Source organism: Dermacentor variabilis, chromosome 1 (assembly GCF_050947875.1).
Source record: "Dermacentor variabilis isolate Ectoservices chromosome 1, ASM5094787v1, whole genome shotgun sequence".
NCBI classification, from domain to species: domain Eukaryota; kingdom Metazoa; phylum Arthropoda; class Arachnida; order Ixodida; family Ixodidae; genus Dermacentor; species Dermacentor variabilis.
Window position 1 is genome coordinate 217,709,173 of NC_134568.1, and position 21,306 is coordinate 217,730,478.

The following is a 21,306-nucleotide window of genomic DNA, read 5'->3' on the forward strand; positions in this document are numbered from 1 at the left end:
TTGAAAGCCGGATGGATGTCATAGTAATCTAAGGATTCAATTTTTTTCTTTAACAATCTAACTGTGGAAGTGCGTCGCATTCATGTTGGATAAAACGGCTGCCGATGAACTACAATTGCAGATTTCAGTGTGAGATAACCTATTGCATTTCAGTTTTAGGCCATCGTTGTGCGCAAGTGCGACTGAGTTATCGTGTTTCTAGCAGAAATAAAGCAGACGTTTGATACATGAGTTGATTACACGGAAGCGGGTGCGTGGGTCACTCGAGTGGTCACGACCCATGTTCTCGTCTTCCGCGCAGAGGGCACCGTTGTTTGAAAAAAAACCTTCACATGTAGCACCACAGCCTCACTTGGTGTTGCTCCCTCTGTCGCAGATTCGCGAGTCAGCCGGCATGTACTTGGACGGAGCCGGAAACCTGACTGTGCACGTGGAATGGCTCGACTCGCAGCTCCTGTTCGGAGCCACGTACCACAAATATGACGACATTGCTCGCACCCAGTGCCACCAAATGAAGTAAGTCACAGCGCCTAATTTTTCGATGTGGCCTTCTCCGACTGAAGTTGTATGGAGAGAGAGAGAGAGAGAGAGGGAAAGAGGGGTAGGCGTTCATGCTTTTCTAGATTGGGAAAAGTACTGTCTTTGCAAATGTATTACTCAGTCGCTTGAGATCATCTGCTTAATTGAGGGCAGCAACGACCTTCGACAGAAAGAAAGGGGGCACCTCTTGACGGCTGCTATAGGGTAGCTGTACTGCCCGTGGCGCGATGGTCCGAGAAATGGCGCTTGCGATCGGAACGCCCAACTGTCAGAGCTGGCCTGTCCTCGCTCCGAAAGAGAAATAAACCTCAGGTGTTTGTAGTCTCGGTGGTCTTCCTTGCGGGCCTTTCCTTATTTTCGAGAACCGACGTCTCCATAAGCTTACTGGTAGCTCAAGTCAACAACTATATAATGCATTCATGATTCATATTTTCCCGTCGAGGAGAGGACGTCAATAAATATCTCATCATTTTAAGTCGGCATGCGCATTTACAGGAGTCGGAAGCATTTTGTCGAACGCGCCGCTTAGTAAGCAGACGGAATCCTGCAGTACACCTGGTGTGTTGTATCTACGCTGTCTGACAGCAAGCACATAAACTAGCATGCCATCATTTCACGGCCCAGCCGTTTCAGCACAACCATTTGCACACGGCTGTTGTTTTTTTTTTTTTTCGCAGACGCGAGATAGCCGCCCTCCAGGCTGAGAACTACAACCTGGAGCGGCAGGTCTTCAGCTACCAGAAGTCCATCTCGTACGCGAGCGCCCGGGGCCAGCCGTCCGAGGACCTGCCCGACGACTACTACGCCAGCACCGTGCGACGGCTCTCCGAGACGCAGAGCCTGTCTGAATCCGAGTACGCCTGACGAGCCCCTGCCGCCATCCAGAAAAGCGAGCCCGACACCGCCGCCGCCAGCGTTCGGCGTTCCGCACAATCGCCATCCCGCTGCCTTCAATGCGAGCGGCACGCCTGGGCGCCGCCGCCCCTGCACCCGCCCAGAGCCCGGGCCATCCGCCGCTGAGTGTGCGCTCGGACACGCCCCTTCGACGCCACCTGTTCACCCCCACACTCTATCCTGGGGGACCACTCATCATCCACCGCATCGCCCATCACGTCCACCGTCGGCGCCTCCTTAGGGGCGACGAAACAATGTCGCACTACTTGCACCGACTCAGCGTTCGCTCGTGCCCAGCTGCTCGCTGCTGCGCGAAATGTGTCACCCTGTGAGGCTTCGCTATTGTCACCAAAAAGAAAGAAAGAACGTCTTCGGACAACTATGGTTCTAGTTGTGAGCAGCAAGCAAGGTTCATAGAGGTGAAACTAGCGCCTAATCAGTAGTACAGCGAAAATTTCCAGCACACCCAATGTGTGAGGATTACGACTCAATTTGTCCCCGAAAAGGCTGTATGACTGTTCAGCCATTTTTAGGGACCTGGAAACAGGTTTTCTGCATACCATATTGTCTTTTGATTTAAGTTGAAAATGAAAAATAAGAAGGCTGGTGAACTTAAGATTCTGCGCTGTTAAAATTTCAAGTGAAGGTTTCGATAAATTCTTCCGTAAATCACGGTGGTGTTTGGCGGTGGGTGGGGGGGGGGGGAGGGCCTTCAAGTTTCTCAAATATAAGTGCCACCACATTTATCACATCACGGTTGATCTAGTGACACTAGAGCGTAAAAAATAACGTAAAACGTGGTTCGTCTAGCACTGATTCGCTCTAATTGTTTTATTGTGCGTTTTTTTATTTTTATTCTTCCTGTGTAATTCTTTTATTCTCTCTGCCAAACACGAAAGCCTTCTTTGCTGAGCCGTGTTGCACCGAACAAATCAGGTGATCGTCATGGTGCCTCGATGGCTGTGTCATTGAGCTGCTCAGCACGAGGCTGCCAGTCCGTTTCTCAGCCGCTGCATTCTCTTTCCGAGAGAGGGGGAATACAAAAAAACGCCCGTTTACTAACTTTTTATACGAGTTGAACGAAAAACGGTTTGATCTACATAGATACATAGCCGTCACAATACAGCGCCCATCATAGCCCCCATATGTGTAACTTTAACTCCAGTTCGAAATCAGTCCTTCATGCGAAATGACTCATTCATGAGTGGTACCTTCGTTACTTTCCCTGATTTGTTTGCCTAAACCAAAGAAAAGCAAAATTTACTTTTAATGGCGCAGCGGCCGTTGCTAGCATGATGCACCAAACAAAGCTCAGTATATGAAATTTTCCGGCTGGATTTCATCTCCTCTAACCTGTAACAGACAAGCTGGATCACGACGACCCTGATTACGTTTTATTACATAGCGTACTGATTGACCACCGCCAAAAAAATGGCATGTGCCATTAGAATCACTGGCCATTTCCGAAACACAAGTTAGCATGGCATCGAGGAAAACTGTGCTGCGATTGTTTCTTAGGCATCCCTGGAACGTCTTGTTGTTATTGCGGAAAAAGAAAGGCATATTAACTATCCCCTTGGCAGTGATACTTCCCCGCTGCGCACGCTGAGATTAGGGTGTGCTCCTTTGTTCTTCCGCCTGAACTTCATCTTCGTGGAACGGGAGGCAGTCTTTGCTTTGTGCAAGCAGTGCGACTTGGAAATGCATAAGCTTCGTACCTGTCCACTATTGGAGCCTGGCGATTTTACTCGCCAGCTCTTGCCTGTTTGATGCGTGGATTCCTGGTTGTCGTTTCGTGAGTCCGCAACCAAAGAAGTTTCAAGCTTTTGTGTTCACAACGGATTCGCCGACACTAGGCTGGCGTTCATCGAGATTTATCTGCATGGAGCCTTGTATTACGAATTTTACGCTTCGGCTTAATAATTTTGTCCGCATAAAAAGGCCGTTTGATGTGTGTTGTCGTGACAGCGCCTCTAATATCCCCTAACGCCTTCAACTATATCTGCAGTGTGCGCTTAAGATCCCTTGGGCTATTAACAAGGCGCTCTCGTAGCATTGCGGGTTAAAACCCTAGCACTAATCATTTCAGTACGTTCCACCGTGCTCTTTGCAGACGCAAGCAGGAGTGTGGTGCCAATAAAATATTCTCACTGACACTTTTTACTTGACATCTCTGGCAATACTAGACGTAAAGCTCGTGTCGACGTGTTAGACAAGACTTGTTCACGCACTGCGCGCCCAATACTCTCCGGCACTCTTACGCACCACTCCTGCCACCCGCAAACCCTTGTTATATCACCCATACAATGAACGCAAGATTCGGTTAAGAAAGCCGTGGCAGAGTCGTGCATAGATTTCCTCTTATTGGAAGTGACCAGTTGTTCACGAAAAGTCTGCCTCATTGCCTAATTGCTGCCGGCTCTCAGAGTGTGATTTTTGTAGGACGAGTCGCGTCGCCGAAAAACTCGCGCACGATGGAGCACAGCTCTGCAAAGGCAATGCCTTACGGGCGCCGAACTAATGTATGTGCCAAGTACGAGCATTTTGCTCTTTGTTTATTAAACTTGAAAAAATGGTGATCGGAACAAAGCTCGCGCTATATAGCAAGCTAAAGGATAGCACGCGTTCTGGGAGAAGCCTGTGTATGCCGACTTTTGTTTTATGCTCATGCATAAGGTGATAAGAGGAGTAGCTGTCGGATGATCATCTATCGATAACTATACTAGAGAGAATGTGCCTCCCGTGAATTTTATTTCGCCCGTCTTTTTTCACCGCTGTCAAAGTCTGTCGTACGCCTTCAAGGAAGTCAGTGTTCTGTTGCTTCGCAAGAAAAGAAGAAATAAAAAAATAATTATATCTAGAATCGCTTTGTACCATGAACGTGCCAGATACTTCCAGCAGTGTGGACAAACGATGTTCTTGTAACGCAGGTTAATGTTTATGAAAATACAAGGTGCCAGTGTTGCGTGTGAAAAAAAGAAAAGTTTTGTATAGTTTGTTTTTCTCTTTCCAGCACTCCTACAGCCTTTATTGTGTTTCAAGCATTTTAGGGTGTGATGCTTCCTACATATTGTGAACAGATTAACGCATTAGTGACGTTTACGGAATATGCTGTTTCTGGTTCATAAATTTTGCTGTCTTTGATTTAGTTGTTGCAAGACACCGCAGAGGCCATGAGAAGGTTTTTCGATTAAAAGTGCCCGGCTTCACAATCGGCGCACCAAAACCGTGGGACGCATAATACGCGAACAAATCCTGTTCTCCAGCTGTTTTTTTTTCGCCCTTTCATAAGTGTACGGAACAAGATCTTAAAAGGCGTAAACAAGCTCTGGGCAATAGGCAGTCCGGGAGCCGGGTCTCTCGTGAAGCGGTATCACATGTTCCTCGGCTCCAGCCCAGACAGGCTTCCTTCGCCCAAGTTCCCTTCATTGCACACCGTTGTACACATCGCCGTGCTTTCAAGCTCACTTTGGTCACGAACAAAAGAGTGCCTCCGCAAATACTTCGGCGTAGCTCTCACTTGCGCAGCTGGCGATTTTGCTGACATTACAACGCAATGGTGGCAGCGGCGTGCGTAATTTTTAAGTTGCTCTAAATTACCTAGCATGCTGTTTTGGGTGCAGTTTCGAGAACTTTGGGAGATTCAATTATTTTTTAATCTTGTTATGCTTTTTCGTCGTTGGGAGCGTAAATGCACTTTCTTTCAGCTGTAATGTTTTGTGCGAGTGCATGCGTTTTCTTTCAGCCCCTGTCGGCTGGTCCACCCATTTTTTGGATGACGGCTTCTCTCAGTGACTCGGCTCGCTGCCCTGGAAAGGTTGCCGACCGATATTGTAAACACTTGAACTTGAAACACTTGATGAAGCAGATATGTTTTTTCACCCATTTTCTACGGCCTGAGGGGTTTGCTTATGAGGCAAAATTGAGCACTGAAGAGCCTTTGAAAGGGTTTATTATGGTCCGTCTCGACTGCTTGTGTTTGAAAAACAAAACAAAAATTTATGTAGATGTCTGTGAAAGTAGCGCCATTAATCGAGGACAATGCACATAAAATGATTCTCATTGCTAAATCCATATAAGTCATCCTCCACCATGGCTGAGAGGAGAGAGTATTATAAATTGTTCAGCTAACCATGATAAATCTCCGACTCAATGATGCGAAAAAATCTCTGCTTGTGAACTGCGAGAATTTGCGAGCTAGCCAGCATATTAAAATAATGTCATAACAGAATTGTAGAGGGTTCTATTCGGCATTATAACATTGTATTCATGTGTAAAAATTTGACGTTTTATTGCCAGTATTACCGGTATGGGATGCTATGAGACACACGCTGCGGTGTGGGGGTGAGGGGGGCTACCTTTTGGCACACAACACACCCGGTGCGTTTCGCCTGGCTTCTCCGGGGACTTAAAGTACCTGCTTCTCTTCCGTAAACACCACAGAATGCCTGCTTTTGTGTACGTCTTGTGTCGGCGAATATTGCGTCTGTGTTTGGCTATCGTCTTGTCAGCCACTGCACGTTGATGCGGCGTGCCCTGCGCCATGTGCGCACACGAAAGAAAAAAAAGTATTCAGTAAAATTATAACTGTGTGGCGTGTTGTTGTGTGTAATAATTATTGTAGCTGTCACCACTTTCAGCTGGAAAGAAGTAAACGATACACAAATACTTGGCAGAGATGTAGCTTTTACACGACCTCGGTGGTATGTTGATAGTTCACTATATATCGCCTCCAGGACTTGCTAAAACGTTTTGTTTTCTTATTGTTTCCATGTTCGCTTGTCTCGTCCATATTCGTAAGCGATTCCCAGTAACGCAAGACATTCGGGAAGGTCTTGGCGTTAAAAACGGCGACGCTGATGAGGGTGCCAACGGTAGCGGAGCAGTGCTCGTTCGGGTTCACTGGTTAATGCTTTCCCGGGGGAACACGGACGCGGCAAGGAGAGATCTCGGACTGAGTCGGATACCGAGCGACTCACCCTCGCCCCCTTGTGGCGTCGCCATTGTCGCGCTGGTTGTTTCCCTCAAGAATTTGTGGCAGCTGTTCTGGAATGGGTGTCTCGCGCACCATGACAAGTCGGGTTCATCGAGGGCGCACGACAGAAGCCATGACAATTACCTGGTCAATCTCCGTAGGGCAGCCGTAATTTTTTGTCGATCGAAAAAAAAAGAGTCAAAGTCTGTTTCCTTCGGCCGAGTGCCACGGCGTGCGCTCGGCCTGTTGTTGCTCCGAACCTTGCATGCTGAAGTGCCTCGACACCCTGTGGCGTGACGTCGATTGTTTTTGCACTCGTGTTCCAAGTTCGGGCCGCGGGCTCCACTGTGAAACGTGGTAGAAGGAGTAGATTTGGACGGACTCTCTCTGGGTGCAGAGATAGCCTCGTCTGCCCTATGCGCCTCTCCATCAGCCATTATGCCACATCCACAGCCAAGCATTTGTGTCACAATATATCTTTGCTAATAGTAGATTTAGCTTCATTCTGCTGACGTACGCAGGGCCCAATCAAACCTTTTTATTCTGTCAAGCATGTACTATGTCACGTTGTCGTGGCAGTGACGGATTGCCCTAAGGTGCTTAGTGAAGTGTATTTTTTCATGTGTGCCTCGTTTATTTTCATTTTGGTGTATCAAATGCCCGTTTTCTTTACATTTAATTGGGAAAACGTTCTCCATACTGTCATCTTGCATAATTTTATGGCCACTGTAGCAAGGTTGTATTCCGTGTACTGTTGCATTCCTCTTCGCGCTACACTTGCACCATCCCACGTCTAGTTTACAATGGTTTGCATCATGTCCTTAGCCCCGGCTTTATTTGTTATATAGAGTGAATGCTCTCGCCAAACATGTTTGTGAATTTTGTTTAGTGCACAAAAGTCACCATACTCTTGTACAGCATCACCCGGACCAAATGAAGGCATCAAATGCTGTACCCAAGGAACTTCACCGCGCACATTATTGCAGATGGGCCACCGTTATTAAAACAGTTAGTGCTGGCGATGAGTATTCAGGCAAGATTGCCTGCGAAAGCTTCAAAGGAGCTTGCCTCGAAGTGCCCAGTAAATACGCGACTAAAGAACCAGCGTATTATTTTTGACTGGATCTTAGTTCAAAATCATTTCAGTGGTCAATTGGGCGGTGAGGAAATGTCTTTTGCTTCGCATCAAAGCCGCATGGTTAGCTAGTTTTTCTCCTTGCAACATTCTTATTTTTTTGTAGTTTTCTTAATAGATATATGCCGTGTTGCCGACGAAATCCTCGATCCTACTTTTATGCTGCAAATATGCATTATTATTCGACGGAAGGAAACAAAAGCAACAACTTCAGAGCGCGTATTAGAAAGGCAGAAAAAATGATTAAATAGCGCATAAAACAACACATAAAATTGGTGTATAGAGGTCACTTTTCTCTATAAGCAAGTGTTTTTTTTTTCAACACTTAGGGCTGGGCTTTGAAGATTAGTCGCACGTCATGCTTCGAATGATTTCGAAGAACGGACAAAACCGCGTGGAAACTGCGTTTTGCAACGGCCTCTGGGAGCCTGTAAAGGAGCAGGGTAGGAGGAGGAGAAAAAAGTGTTGAAGGTAAAAATACATATATTTTCAGCTTGACAGCGAACGTACGTCCTCTGGTTTCTCTTTTGAAGCGCCCGACTTCCGCTGTTACGATTGAACTCCACCCTCCTGTGCCAAAATATTTTAACAGCTCGACGATAGTTGCCGAAATTAACGCTTGCTAGTATTGCTGTTGTTTAGGCTCGTGGTACACCTCTAACACAGCTCAAAATACCAACGCTCACTCGTAGCTATGGCGTTCGGTGGCTCTCCAAAGTCTTTGTCAATTGTGCGCGTACCGCTCGTCATCAAAAACAAACGTTACCCCAATTTTAAGCGTAAGTTTTAATTGTCTAACAAGGTTGATAAATTTGACTATTTGTTACTGTTGCTTATCTAAGTTAGGTATTTTGAGCATTCTTACTGTTTAATCAACATAACATGCACACCTAAAAAAAGTTTACATCTGCCTGGCTCTGTTTCGCCACCTCTTTTTCGGTGTGTGACATTTCTTGCGCTTTTCACGGTAGTAAAGTCGACGGAACCACTTTTTTTTCTTTCTTCTTCTTCTATTATGCAAGGAGAAAGTAGGAAAGGCATCGTGTACTGCTCTTTGTTGAGCGGTACACCTATAGCAGCTGTTAAAGCTAATCAATACGGCTACAGTCAAAGTTTTCTACCCGCAGCTAACAAGTTCATTCATCAGTTTTGCAAATGGCAGTGACGTTTAACCATGCTAAGCTGGAAGAGTTCGTACAATTCTCTCGAGGGCTGTGCTCCATGAGAATCCTGCTGTCGTCTGCACATGTGTGGTAATAAGTGAGAAGAGCTTCTGGGGCACAGGAAGTAGATACTGAAACACACGCACATTTTTTGACGGGATTCACCGACACAAGTGTTATATTCTGACCATTCTCGTTAACTTCCGGTGAAATGGACTTGGGACTTCATTATGGCATTGTATTTTTACTCGTTTCCAAGTTTCATTTCATTTTCACTTCTTCTTGCTTCCCTTTTGTTTACTCCGTTGTGACGTTTAAACTGACGTGAAATGTACTGCATATGTCTGTGCCTGCAGGTCAGTTTCGTGTAGTTTCGGAATCTTGCGAAGGGAATCCCAGGCGTGGTCGATCTGCGGAATCTATTATACATTTAACCCTGTAATGCCCAACGTATCATTTTTGCTACGCTGAGTATCATACATGAAAATATTGATTTCAGTGCAGAAAACTTAACGCATAGACTGTAATAGGGTTTTTGATACGCTGGAGCAAGTTTTCAGTTATAAACACTTCCGCAAACCAACTAAATATATAATCCATTACTATACTATTTAAGTTCCTACACTCTTAAAACAGTTGCACCCTTTGGGGTGTATATTTGCCTCACAACGATAATCGTCTGTCTTGCTTGCGTCTCCTTTCTTGAAAACACTGCGCTCGCTACTTTCCTGTCGAGAATGCTCTCTCATGCTGATAACGGGCATGCCGTTCGTGACTTAGAAATACCGGGCTCGCAGCATTAAAGAAAGGAAATGCGGGCAAGACAGATGAAGATTATTGTTGCGTGGCAAATATACACCCCAAAGGGTGCAACTGTTTTAAGAGCGTACTCTAGTAACATTTCATTATTTTTGTATACATGTATTCACCATCGCCAGAAATAAAGGTGAACAAGTCGTTCTGATTTACCTTGACATGGAACTGCGTTTGATAGTGCGGGACTAAAAGATCAGTAGGGTAGCCTAGCATGTTTTATACCGGCTACTGTCATCTTGCCAATAGAACGTGGGCAAGGATTTTCATGTTTTGTTACATGGCGCGCACGAAACGTGGATTACCTATGTGTCACTAAGGCCCATCTTGTTTTCGAACACTTGCGTCTTTCTTGGGCTCTCTTAGCTTTGTAGGGTACCTGCAAAGTTTGTTTCTTCCTGTGCTGTTCGCCTTTGAGCTTTGTAACCAACCACATCGTGCACATGTCCTATGGAATACACGAACTTCAAGCAGCAGATTGTGGTGAATGTACTCTTGGTTTTATTTCCATGTCGTAATGGACAAGCATTCCCATGCTGCCAAAAGGCGGCGTTCAGCCAATGATGCGCGTCGCCAGCGAGACGCCTGTCCGCTGTATTACTTGAGATAACGTGCAATGTACGGTGCTTGCCGCAATTTTTACAGCCGGGGAATGCCTGCCGAGGTACCTAAGTTGCGATAACGCCGACCGCACCGAATATATATATATATATATATATATATATACATATATATTACATGACGTCACTTCTTACCCCTGCATTGTTGAAATAAACTGTTTTTGTTTGTCTCGTCCACACATTATCTGACCAAGTGTGCAAGTTACTTCACCATCTCCTATCGTGTCATTTTGCCATCATGCGTATAATTATATGTTTAAAAAATTAAATTATGGGGTTTTACGTGCGAAAACCACGATATGATTATGAGGCACGCCGTAGTGGGGGACTCGAGATTAATTTTGACCACGTGGAGTTCTTCAACGTGCACCTAAATCTAAGTACACGGGTGTTCTTGCATTTCGCCTTCATCGAAACGCGGCCGCCGTGGCCGGGATTTGATCTCGCGACCTCGTGTTTAGCAGCGCAACACCAAAGCAACCGCGGCGGGTAGCTATATGCTTCAAGCCGCTTGCACAGAAATGAAGGCATAAATACAGGCTGTCTGGAAAGCCATGCATATTGTAAATTTCTCATGATTCACGAAGTTTTAGACCAATTTCATAATGCATGTTTTTTAGCAATATCTAGCTTACATTAGGAATGTTCGCAGCATACAAAACTGTTTAGTATTGTCCACAGGATTAGACAAACCTTGTATTTACAGTGGCTATGGCGTTGCACTGGTGAGCTCGAAGTCATGGGCTCGATTCCCGGTCATGGCGGCCGCATTGCGATGGGGGCGGAATGCAAAAAGGCACGTGTACCATGCATTGGGTGCAGGTTACCGTGGTCAAGATTAATCCTGATCACCCCACCACCGCGTGCCTCATAATCAGATCACGGTTTTGGCACGTGAAACCCCAGAATTCTTTTGACATGTATTTACTGATTTGCGCAAAAACTCTGGCGAGTCCGAAAGGTCGCATTTTGTGGGTCTGAAAGGTCAGATCAGCTTCGGATATTTTCATAAAGGCCAACTGGAATGCTATATCACTTTGGCTAAATTGGTTATTATTGAGTGGCATATACTGCGTAACCACTGTTCACAAGGCTGCATGGCTGTTGTGTGATTTTTCTATTAGCAGGCTTGAAATAGCCCCTAGGCAGACGACACGCGCACCTTGCTTCTGCCCTGTGTCTTGTGTACGTATGCAATATGCAAGAACGAAATGAAGATGCTGCTACTACTACTACCTGGTGCGTAGCGGACATGGCGTAAGTCACAGCACGTCACCTTCGAGATGTTTCAGCTGTCCGTACGCAGCCGCGGGCGACGCCAAATCTCGAAGGTCATGTAAAGGAGAGGCGTGTTTCGAGTCTTGCACCGCTTCCAACGAGCAGTATTGGCGGCGTATTATTATTTTTTTTTTCAGTTTCAGTTTGCCACCTTAGTTTTCGGAATCAAAAACGTATTCCGCGAGCCTTCCGTGACACAAGCACTCCTATTTCATATGTAAACTTTTGCGCGCAGGCTATATTATGTCTACACTATATGAAACTGAGCTTCTAACGAGGCCCAAATTGTTGTTGCAGTTGGCTTTTAATGAGCTTAGAATGACAATCCTACACACTTCGTGCGTTGATAGATTCATTACGCTCATGGAAGCCCCGCCATCGGTGTTGCACACCCAGTACGGTTTGTCACATTCCATAACGGCATGCTAGCTGCACGCTTTCACGAACGGCAAGCTGTTGCAACATACGAGCAGTCTTCTGCCGCGGTATGCTGCCATCTGCTATGGTTAGCATAGTGTAAAGAAATCTTTGATGCTTCTGTACTGGGTAAATTTAGTTTCATTTAAGTAAACTCAGTATTGTCTACGTCATGACATTTAAAATAGGCATGGACTTTCCAGATAACCTGCAGATACGAATTTTGGCGAGTTGGTGATTTAATGTTCCATTCGCAACAGCGCGCTTTGTATCGGACAGTTTGTATTTTGCTTGTATTTTTACCTACGCCTGAGCGCACTCTTGCGAGCTTAAGAAGAAAGGAAAGCGTCTATATTTCTTCATCATTTCTCAATTGGAAATGACACGTGGAAACAACCCTTAACTTAGTAGAACTTAAGGTTGCACGAACATAAGAAAATGGAAAGAGTCACGCGCCCTTCATCCTTCGGCCCCTCAGGCTGTTTTGACTGTAGTGCTTCAAATGAACCCAGCGATGCCCCTTCTGCAAGTTCGCACTGTCATACAGCACCGCGTATGTTTCACGTCTTGCTTGCTTGTAGAGATCGGCGCCTACTCCTCTTCCTCTGTGTAATCGAAAACAAAAACTGAAAAAAAAACGCCCCGCTGTCTACGACTAAAACAGAAAGGGAAAAAATTACAGTGGGATGGTCAGATACGATGTTGACACAATGCACAAATGTCCCTGGGCAGGTGTAACTACATGTTGGTGTATATCTCACGCAGTCTGGAGAGTGCATAAACAAAGAAACAGCGGTCAAGAGCAGAACAACAGCAGATGACAAACACGAGGGCTGACCGGTAACAGTAGTGTTTAATAGTGTTGAAAAGCTACACAGGTACATGCCACCATAACCAATTGCAAAAGAAAAACTAGAAGTCATGCTCAAGATATGGGAATTCCTTTTTTTTTTAGCAATGATAAGGAAGGCTCCCTATCACACGATTACCCAAATATCGTTGGTAGCAAATGCTTAGAAAATCTCGAGCGTTTGCTGTTCGCGATATCGCGTCAGAGTGGGGGTGGGATGCGAATGCCCTAGTGTGCCGTGCTTTGTGGGCATTTAAAAGAGCTCCAGGTATACTCGACACTAATCCGCACCCTTCGACCACACTTTCTCTCATATTCCGTGTGGCGCTTTGAGACCTTCAACCACATCAGTAAATTTATTTTTTGAATTGAATTGAATTGAATTGAATATATCTTTATTCCCAACAGATTGGGGGAGACAGGGAAGAAAAGCTGCAAGAGCACCTTGAAAATACACCCTGCCTCCTATGATCACAAGACATCGGCAGCGCGGAGCAACCGCGTGTTTTTGACTATACAAAAATACAGTGTTGCCAGAATGCATGAGACGCACTAAATGACGTTGCACACATCACAGAATATATATATATATATATATATATATATATATATATATATATATATTTATTTATTTATTTATTTATTTATTTATTTATATACAATATAAATGTAAACAAGATGCTGTACACTCAACTAATCGGCACTTCTGAAAGAGAGAGTGCAGATTTTATTAGTGCAGTAACTTCTTTACATCAGCCAATTTCTTTAAAGAGGCTATGACATGGCTGTGTAACTATTTTCACAGCGAAGCTGTTAAGGGCTAATTCCCCAGGATGGTATCCGTGTGTAGACGCACAATCCCGAAGATAAGCAATGCCGGGCCGACCCGCGGCGGAAGTGAAGCAGGCGTTAAGCACTCCCCATACGTGGTCCGATCCCGAAGTTAGTGCAATGCCGAGCCGATCGCGGCGGAGGTGAAGCAGGCGTTAAGCATTCCCGTACGTGGCCGATCCCGAAGTTAGTGCAATGCCGAGCCGATCGCGGCGGAGGTGAAGCAGGCGTTAAGCATTCCCGTACGTGGCCGATCCCGAAGTTATTGCAATGCCGAGCCGATCGCGGCGGAGGTGAAGCAGGCGTTAAGCATTCCCGTACGTGGCCGATCCCGAAGTTAGTGCAATGCCGAGCCGATCGCGGCGGAGGTGAAGCAGGCGTTAAGCATTCCCGTACGTGGCCGATCCCGAAGTTATTGCAATGCCGAGCCGATCGCGGCGGAGGTGAAGCAGGCGTTAAGCATTCCCGTACGTGGCCGATCCCGAAGTTAGTGCAATGCCGAGCCGATCGCGGCGGAGGTGAAGCAGGCGTTAAGCATTCCCGTACGTGGCCGATCCCGAAGTTAGTGCAATGCCGAGCCGATCACGGCGGAGGTGAAGCAGGCGTTAAGCATTCCCATACGTGGCCGATCCCGAAGTTAGTGCAATGCCGAGCCAATCGCGGCGGAGGTGAAGCAGGCGTTAAGCATTCCCGTACGTGGCCGATCCCGAAGTTAGTGCAATGCCGAGCCGATCACGGCGGAGGTGAAGCAGGCGTTAAGCATTCCCATACGTGGCCGATCCCGAAGTTAGTGCAATGCCGAGCCGATCGCGGCGGAGGTGAATCAGGCGTTAAGCATTCCCGTACGTGGCCGATCCCGAAGTTAGTGCAATGCCGAGCCGATCGCGGCGGAGGTGAAGCAGGCGTTAAGCATTCCCGTACGTGGCCGATCCCGAAGTTAGTGCAATGCCGAGCCGATCGCGGCGGAGGTGAAGCAGGCGTTAAGCATTCCCGTACGTGGCCGATCCCGAAGTTAGTGCAATGCCGAGCCGATCACGGCGGAGGTGAAGCAGGCGTTAAGCATTCCCATACGTGGCCGATCCCGAAGTTAGTGCAATGCCGAGCCAATCGCGGCGGAGGTGAAGCAGGCGTTAAGCATTCCCGTACGTGGCCGATCCCGAAGTTAGTGCAATGCCGAGCCGATCACGGCGGAGGTGAAGCAGGCATTAAGCATTCCCATACGTGGCCGATCCCGAAGTTAGTGCAATGCCGAGCCGATCGCGGCGGAGGTGAAGCAGGAGTTAAGCATTCCCGTACGTGGCCGATCCCGAAGTTAGTGCAATGCCGAGCCGATCGCGGCGGAGGTGAAGCAGGCGTTAAGCATTCCCGTACGTGGCCGATCCCGAAGTTAGTGCAATGCCGAGCCGATCGCGGCGGAGGTGAAGCAGGCGTTAAGCATTCCCGTACGTGGCCGATCCCGAAGTTAGTGCAATGCCGAGCCGATCGCGGCGGAGGTGAAGCAGGCGTTAAGCATTCCCGTACGTGGCCGATCCCGAAATTAGTGCAATGCCGAGCCGATCGCGGCGGAGGTGAAGCAGGCGTTAAGCATTCCCGTACGTGGCCGATCCCGAAGTTAGTGCAATGCCGAGCCGATCGCGGCGGAGGTGAAGCAGACGTTAAGCATTCCCGTACGTGTCCGATCCCGAGGTTAGTGCAATGCCGAGGCGATCGCGGCGGAGGTGAAGCAGGCGTTAAGCATTCCCGTACGTGGCCGATACCGAAGTTAGTGCAATGCCGAGCCGATCGCGGCGGAGGTGAAGCAGGCGTTAAGCATTCCCGTACGTGGCCGATCCCGAAGTTAGTGCAATGCCGAGCCGATCGCGGCGGAGGTGAAGCAGGCGTTAAGCATTCCCGTACGTGGCCGATCCCGAAGTTAGTGCAATGCCGAGCCGATCGCGGCGGAGGTGAAGCAGGTGTTAAGCATTCCCGTACGTGGCCGATCCCGAAGTTAGTGCAATGCCGAGCCGATCGCGGCGGTGGTGAAGCGGGCGTTAAGCATTCCCGTACGTGGCTGATCCCGAAGTTAGTGCAATGCCGAGCCAATCACGGCGGAGGTGAAGCAGGCGTTAAGCATTCCCGCACGTGGCCGATCCCGAAGTTAGTGCAATGCCTAGCCGATCGCGGCGGAGGTGAAGCAGGCGTTAAGCATTCCCGTACGTGGCCGATCCCGAAGATAGTGCATCACCAGGCCTACCTGCGGCGGAGATGGAGTTCGTCTTAAAGGGCCCACATACACAACTTCGCTGGTCATCCTTCTTCACAGAGAGCAAGGGCACTTCACAGAGTGGAAGGGCACTGAGTTTTTTATTGACATGATATAATAGGAGAGCTTGGCACCTTTAGGAGTTACCGGCTTCTCCTCGTCGCTTAGATAAACCTCAATGATAAATAATCTGTTGATCATTGGTAAACAAAAATGTTTTTCTTAGTTTGTGGGTCCCAAATAATGCATGTGTATTTGAGGGTAGTTCTAATGATTGAATTATAGGCGAACAGCTTGACGGATGGCGGAGCATGTCAGATTTTATATCTGAGGAAGCATAACTTGCGGAAGGCAGATGCGCATGTGTTATATGCGTGTTTATTCCAACTGAGATTCTTTGTTATTGTTACGCCAAAGTACTTATATTCGCTGACTTCTTTCAGTAGGTGAGATGAGAGCGCATAGAGAAACGAGAAATAATTTTTGTTTCTGGTCACATTCATGCACACTATTTTGTCGAAGTTTAGTTTCATATCTCATTGGTTGCACCATTGATAAACGTTACTAAGGCAAGTATTTAGAAGCAGCTGATCGTCCACACTAACAGTTTCTTTAATCATAACACAATCGTCAGCGAATAGCCTTATTTCGACAGGTTCAGGGATACCTTTAACAATATCATTAATATATATTAAGGAAAAGCAAGGATCCTAAAGCACTTTCGTGAGGAACACCTGAAGTAACCGGAAGTTTGGATGAGCAGTAACCGGTTATAACAATTAACTATGTACGATTAGATAAGTAAGCACAAACCCAATTTGCAATACAATTTTTCAAGGCCGATATTTTTAGGTTTGAAAATAACTTTAGCGTGGTTAACTAAATCAAAAGCTTTCTTGAAGTCCAAAAATTAATATCAATTTGCCCGGATTTGTCTAGAATAGAGGCGAAAGTATGTATGACAGAGACCAGTTGACTAACAGTGGAAAAACCTTTCCTGGAACCATGTCACAAAGGGGTTTATATATTCCTTTTTGTTTAGAAACTCGCTGATATATTTGGCTATGGACATGTTTAAGAATTTTTCAACAAGAAGGAGAGATACGGGACGATAATTTGAGACCAATAGGTTATCCCCTGTTTTGAATACTGCCACGATTCGCGCCAGCACGGCAGCAGGTGCCCACTTTCGCCCGCTCTGCTCTGTCGAGGCTCGCAGGTGAGGTGGCGTCGCGGTCAACGGAAATTTAGGTGCCGTTTCGCTGCTACAGACGACGGCTTTTTAGCTCAATGGACCGTTTGATGCTCTCGCAAAAGAAAATATATATATTTGGCGCAGTTAAGCTCCGCCCTTAATAATTACAATCAAGTTCACTCATTCATGTGGAATTTCTACGCATTCTTTGCAATCGCCGATTAAGTATATCTCGAGTAATCCACCGAGTCTCATAGTTTACTTATTTGAGTTTAGGCCCGATATGCTCGAACAACCGTAATTTTCTAAAGAAACAAATGGTTGCCAGTTTATGAGCTAAAGTTATTGTGTATCTGCGGTAAGGGAGTTAACGGAACCGACGAAATATATATTCGCGAATTCAGATATGAATCGACATCTTCCGTAAACACGTTGAAAAAAAGAAAAGGAGGTAACACTGAAATTCTACTTAAATTCTAATGTCAATTAAGGAACAAAAAGAAAACTACCGTAATATTCCGAGTAACATCTTCGAGCGCCGTTTACGCAAACAAGCGCGATCCTACACAAATCTTTTCTCATGCAGTGTACACTAACTCAGCGTGCTACTGGCGTGTTTTTAATCAGATCCGCGTATCGATTCATAAATACCGCAAGATATTTAAGGTACAGCACAGTTTTGAGAGAGCTTATGGTACTGCATAGGCTGTGAAATTGAACATATGTTTTTCCCCAAGCCTGGCAAGTTCTTCGCAGTCCTTGTAAATAAACGAGGTGCTTACCTCATAATTTCCTCGCTTGCGTGGCGTTCAACAGCTTGCGTCACTCCAATAAGGCTTTCCATCTTTCGGCAAGCGTACATAGGTCGGGGTGTAACCACAGCAAGATGTAAACTTTTAATATGAAGCAGAATCCAAGCTCTTTCACTCAGATTGGTTCTTGGCACGCGAAGTGACATCATTGGGTAGAAATATACATCCGCAGCCAGAGAGAAAGTGCCAGAAATAGCATGGAGTAAGCGCGAATCGTGGCGAATAAAACAAAAATACACGCCGAGTTTGGTGTGGCGCGTATCGGCAATCTGTTTGGACCCTTGGGACAGCAGCCGTCAGAGCGCGATTACTTAACGGCGCAGCTAGGTGCTGCCGAGGTGTGCACTCTTCTCCTTCCTTTCTGGATGGCGCGGGAGCAGCCAGAGCAGTCTGTCGCTGGAGAAGCTGGAAGTGCAGTAGCCACAGCAGCAGGATTCCCCCCCCCCCCCAAAAAAAAATATATATATAGAAAGAAAGGAGAGCCAACTGTGGAAGTAAAACGCTCCTAAGTAAGAGAGCGCCGTGTGAGTGCCGTGTGGGCTTCATAAAGAATGTCAGGAGGAGGGCCGAGAGAAACTGCACTGTGCTGTGTGGACGGACAGCGAGAGCATCACCAGAGTCGGAATCGAGGTGGACCCGGCCCTGGTTTCTCGCGACCGGACACCGCATAATGGTGGGCTTGAAAAAAAATTGCGATTTGCTTAGACGAAGAAACCAGCTTTCAGCATGGCCTTCACCAGTCAGTCCCGCTTTGTTTAAACCAGACCTGGAAGGTCGATCTGTGCTTTGAGGCTATGACAGCGGCCGCCTGCGCGATCCTTACTTTGCCCGGTAGCTGCAGCAACTGCTGCACCAGCGCCCTCTCCTTAACATTCGGGGTTATTTCACAGCCTTTTATGGTGTCTGACTGGAATACGACATTCCAGAATGTTATCCATGTTCGTTATCCTTTATATTCGTTGTCTGCTTCCTTACAATCTAGTTCACCGATTCGTTGGCACCCGCTTGTTAAAGCGGCGCTGAATAATTTTTCGTCGAAACTGGAGTTTCTTTGCCTCCAAGGCTTTTCCTTTTCTTTCGTCACTGCATCTGCGCTGGATACATTACGCATGGTGGTTCCGGGACAGTCTGTGCAATGGCTCCAGCCATGCTCGATTGCCGTGCTTAATTAACCACGCTACACGTTCTTTCTTTCTTTTCTTTTCTTCTTTTCTTTTCTTCTTTTCTTCTTTTTTTCTTTTTTTGCTTTCGAAGATTATTTTTCCGCACAAGGAAACGAGTCTTCAACCGACTACCCTGCACTGGCGTTAGGCGATAGAAGTCTGAATAAACAGGAGCAGTGTATCCTATATATGAACCGTATAGCTGTGCATGCATGTAGAGGGGCAAAATTCCGAGATAAATGATTGAAAGTAATGTACAATGGAAAATAATTCAAAGAGCAATAGTTAAACATGCACTACATATGAATTGCTTTTGTGCGTTCGACTACCAGTGAGCTACGTTCCGCTTCGCTACGCGTCCTGAACACCTTACATGGTATCAGGATCACTGAGGCCGTGCTTTCGGAGGCCCAAGACGAAAGGACAGGGCCGCGGCGTTTCTTACCATCCAAGGTCCCAGCATCGCGCACCGGACTGTCCACGTAAACGGTATCCTCACTGCCTCCGAACAGGCTGACGCGGAAGCAAAAAAGGCGCACACTGACGGAACTATTATAAAAATTCATTTTTCCCGGTATGACATTAACGCCTTGCTCCATACCTCCCTTAAAACTTCTACGGCACGACATTGGGACAACCCCGAACATCGACAAGAGCGCCTTCATAGACTTGACGCTGGATTACAATTCCGGTTTCCACTTCGGTTGCGGAGAAGCCAGGAATCACTCGTTCATCGATTACGGCTGGGTGTTGCATACACCCACCGATACCTTCACAAGATTGGACAATGAATGTTGATTGGACAATGATTGGACCCTGAATGTAGCGTCTGTCACACTCTCGAGACAATAGCTCACGTACTTTGTGTGTGCCCTCAATATGCGGCCGAACGAAGAACACTCAAATCTACAGTTGACAGCTTGGACTCCCGCCCCTTTTCAGAAGAAAAGCTTTTGGGCGCGTGGAGGAGTGTTCACTGTGCCCAACGTGCCATAAAATCACTTTTCACCTTTTTAATTGAGACTGGTCTAGACGATCGCCTCTAGAAGCTGTGAGACGTGCAGTCAGTACGAAATGTGTTTGCGCAATAACTTTTTGGGACAATATTACTTTTTGTATGGACAAGATTATTCTTACGTGTATTGCGTCTACAGTGCGCATCCGCATATAGGACAACGTTCATATAGTATCTCATTGTACCATAACATAATCACCCGCCACCTACCTTTCCCTGGGTATGGACAAGATTACTCTTACGTGCATTGCGTCTACAGTGCGCATCCGCATATTGGACAACGTGTATATAGTATCTCATTGTACCATAACATAATCACCCGCCACCTACCTTTCCCTGTATTTCCCACTTCCCCTTTCCCCAGTGAGGAGTAGCAGGCTAGAGACACGCTCTCCAGGCCGACCTGTCCTCCTTTCTGTTCATTAAAATCTACTCCTCCTCCTCACTGCCCCCTCCTCCCTTTTCTATTGGTGTATCATCATCATCATCATCATCATCATCATCATCATCACTGGGGCGGTTAAACCTGCACATGGAGTGACCAAACGGAGAGTACAAAGCAACACTAATTGGTTTGCATGGTGGAGTATTAAGCGCTTGAGCAGCTATTAGTATACAATCCAACGAGTTAGTCGACTTCACATGTAACACCTATGGTGTTGCAACAATTTCGGTTTTACACCTCTAAAATAAAGCTGCTGAATATATATGCTATGTTTTCTCTTACTGTCTTACTGTATGTAATGCTTTCTCTTACTTCTCTTATTGTCCGTCACTTCGTATGATAGTGACTAGCATACATTGAGCCCCTCGGTTCGCCCCATTTTTATTGCTCATTGCATACAGCAAGGGCCTCGAATTTGGGCAGTCTTGATGTCATGAGGTAGTATGCGAGGGTTTATTGGCCACCTGTCTGTTCCTATACTGGCGTACTACGTGGTACCTGCGGCTTAAAGGGTGTTCCCCATCCGCCGCCTCCACCGTGAGCGGTGTTGACTTACCATTCCAGGGACAGGAAGAGGAGTCTATCGCTGGAAGAGCAGAAGTGCCGCCGATACTGCAGCAGCGACAAATCTAGGCCTTAAGCTTAAGTCAGAGAAATCGCGAATTACGGTCTTTAACGAAGGCATGAACAATTATGTGGTGTCCGTTCAACAGCAAGTCATACGGAATGTCAAGCAGTATAAAAAGTTGACAGTCACATTAGCATACGCTAAAGAGGATGAAGGCGAAAGCCTGCGCGCTAATGAGACATGCAATAAATTACTTTACATTCTAATTCAAATGCATTGTTACTTCTTATTACTGGTTTTATCCCACCAAAAATCTCGGGTTCGAGTGCCTTAATTACCCCTATTCTAAT

At 46.7% G+C, this 21,306-nt stretch overlaps 1 protein-coding gene across 1 annotated transcript in view; it reads left to right on the forward strand.

Moving 5' to 3' along the window:
• Window positions 1-2,103, forward strand: part of LOC142557191 (uncharacterized) — a 379,820-nt gene extending 377,717 nt beyond the window's left edge. Inside the window, exons 8-9 of the mRNA XM_075668876.1 lie at window positions 377-516; window positions 1,218-2,103. Coding sequence (XP_075524991.1) covers window positions 377-516; window positions 1,218-1,404 — 327 coding nt within the window. The 3' untranslated portion in view covers window positions 1,405-2,103. The remainder of the gene's footprint in view (window positions 1-376; window positions 517-1,217) is intronic.
• The last annotated feature ends 19,203 nt before the right edge of the window (window positions 2,104-21,306 follow it).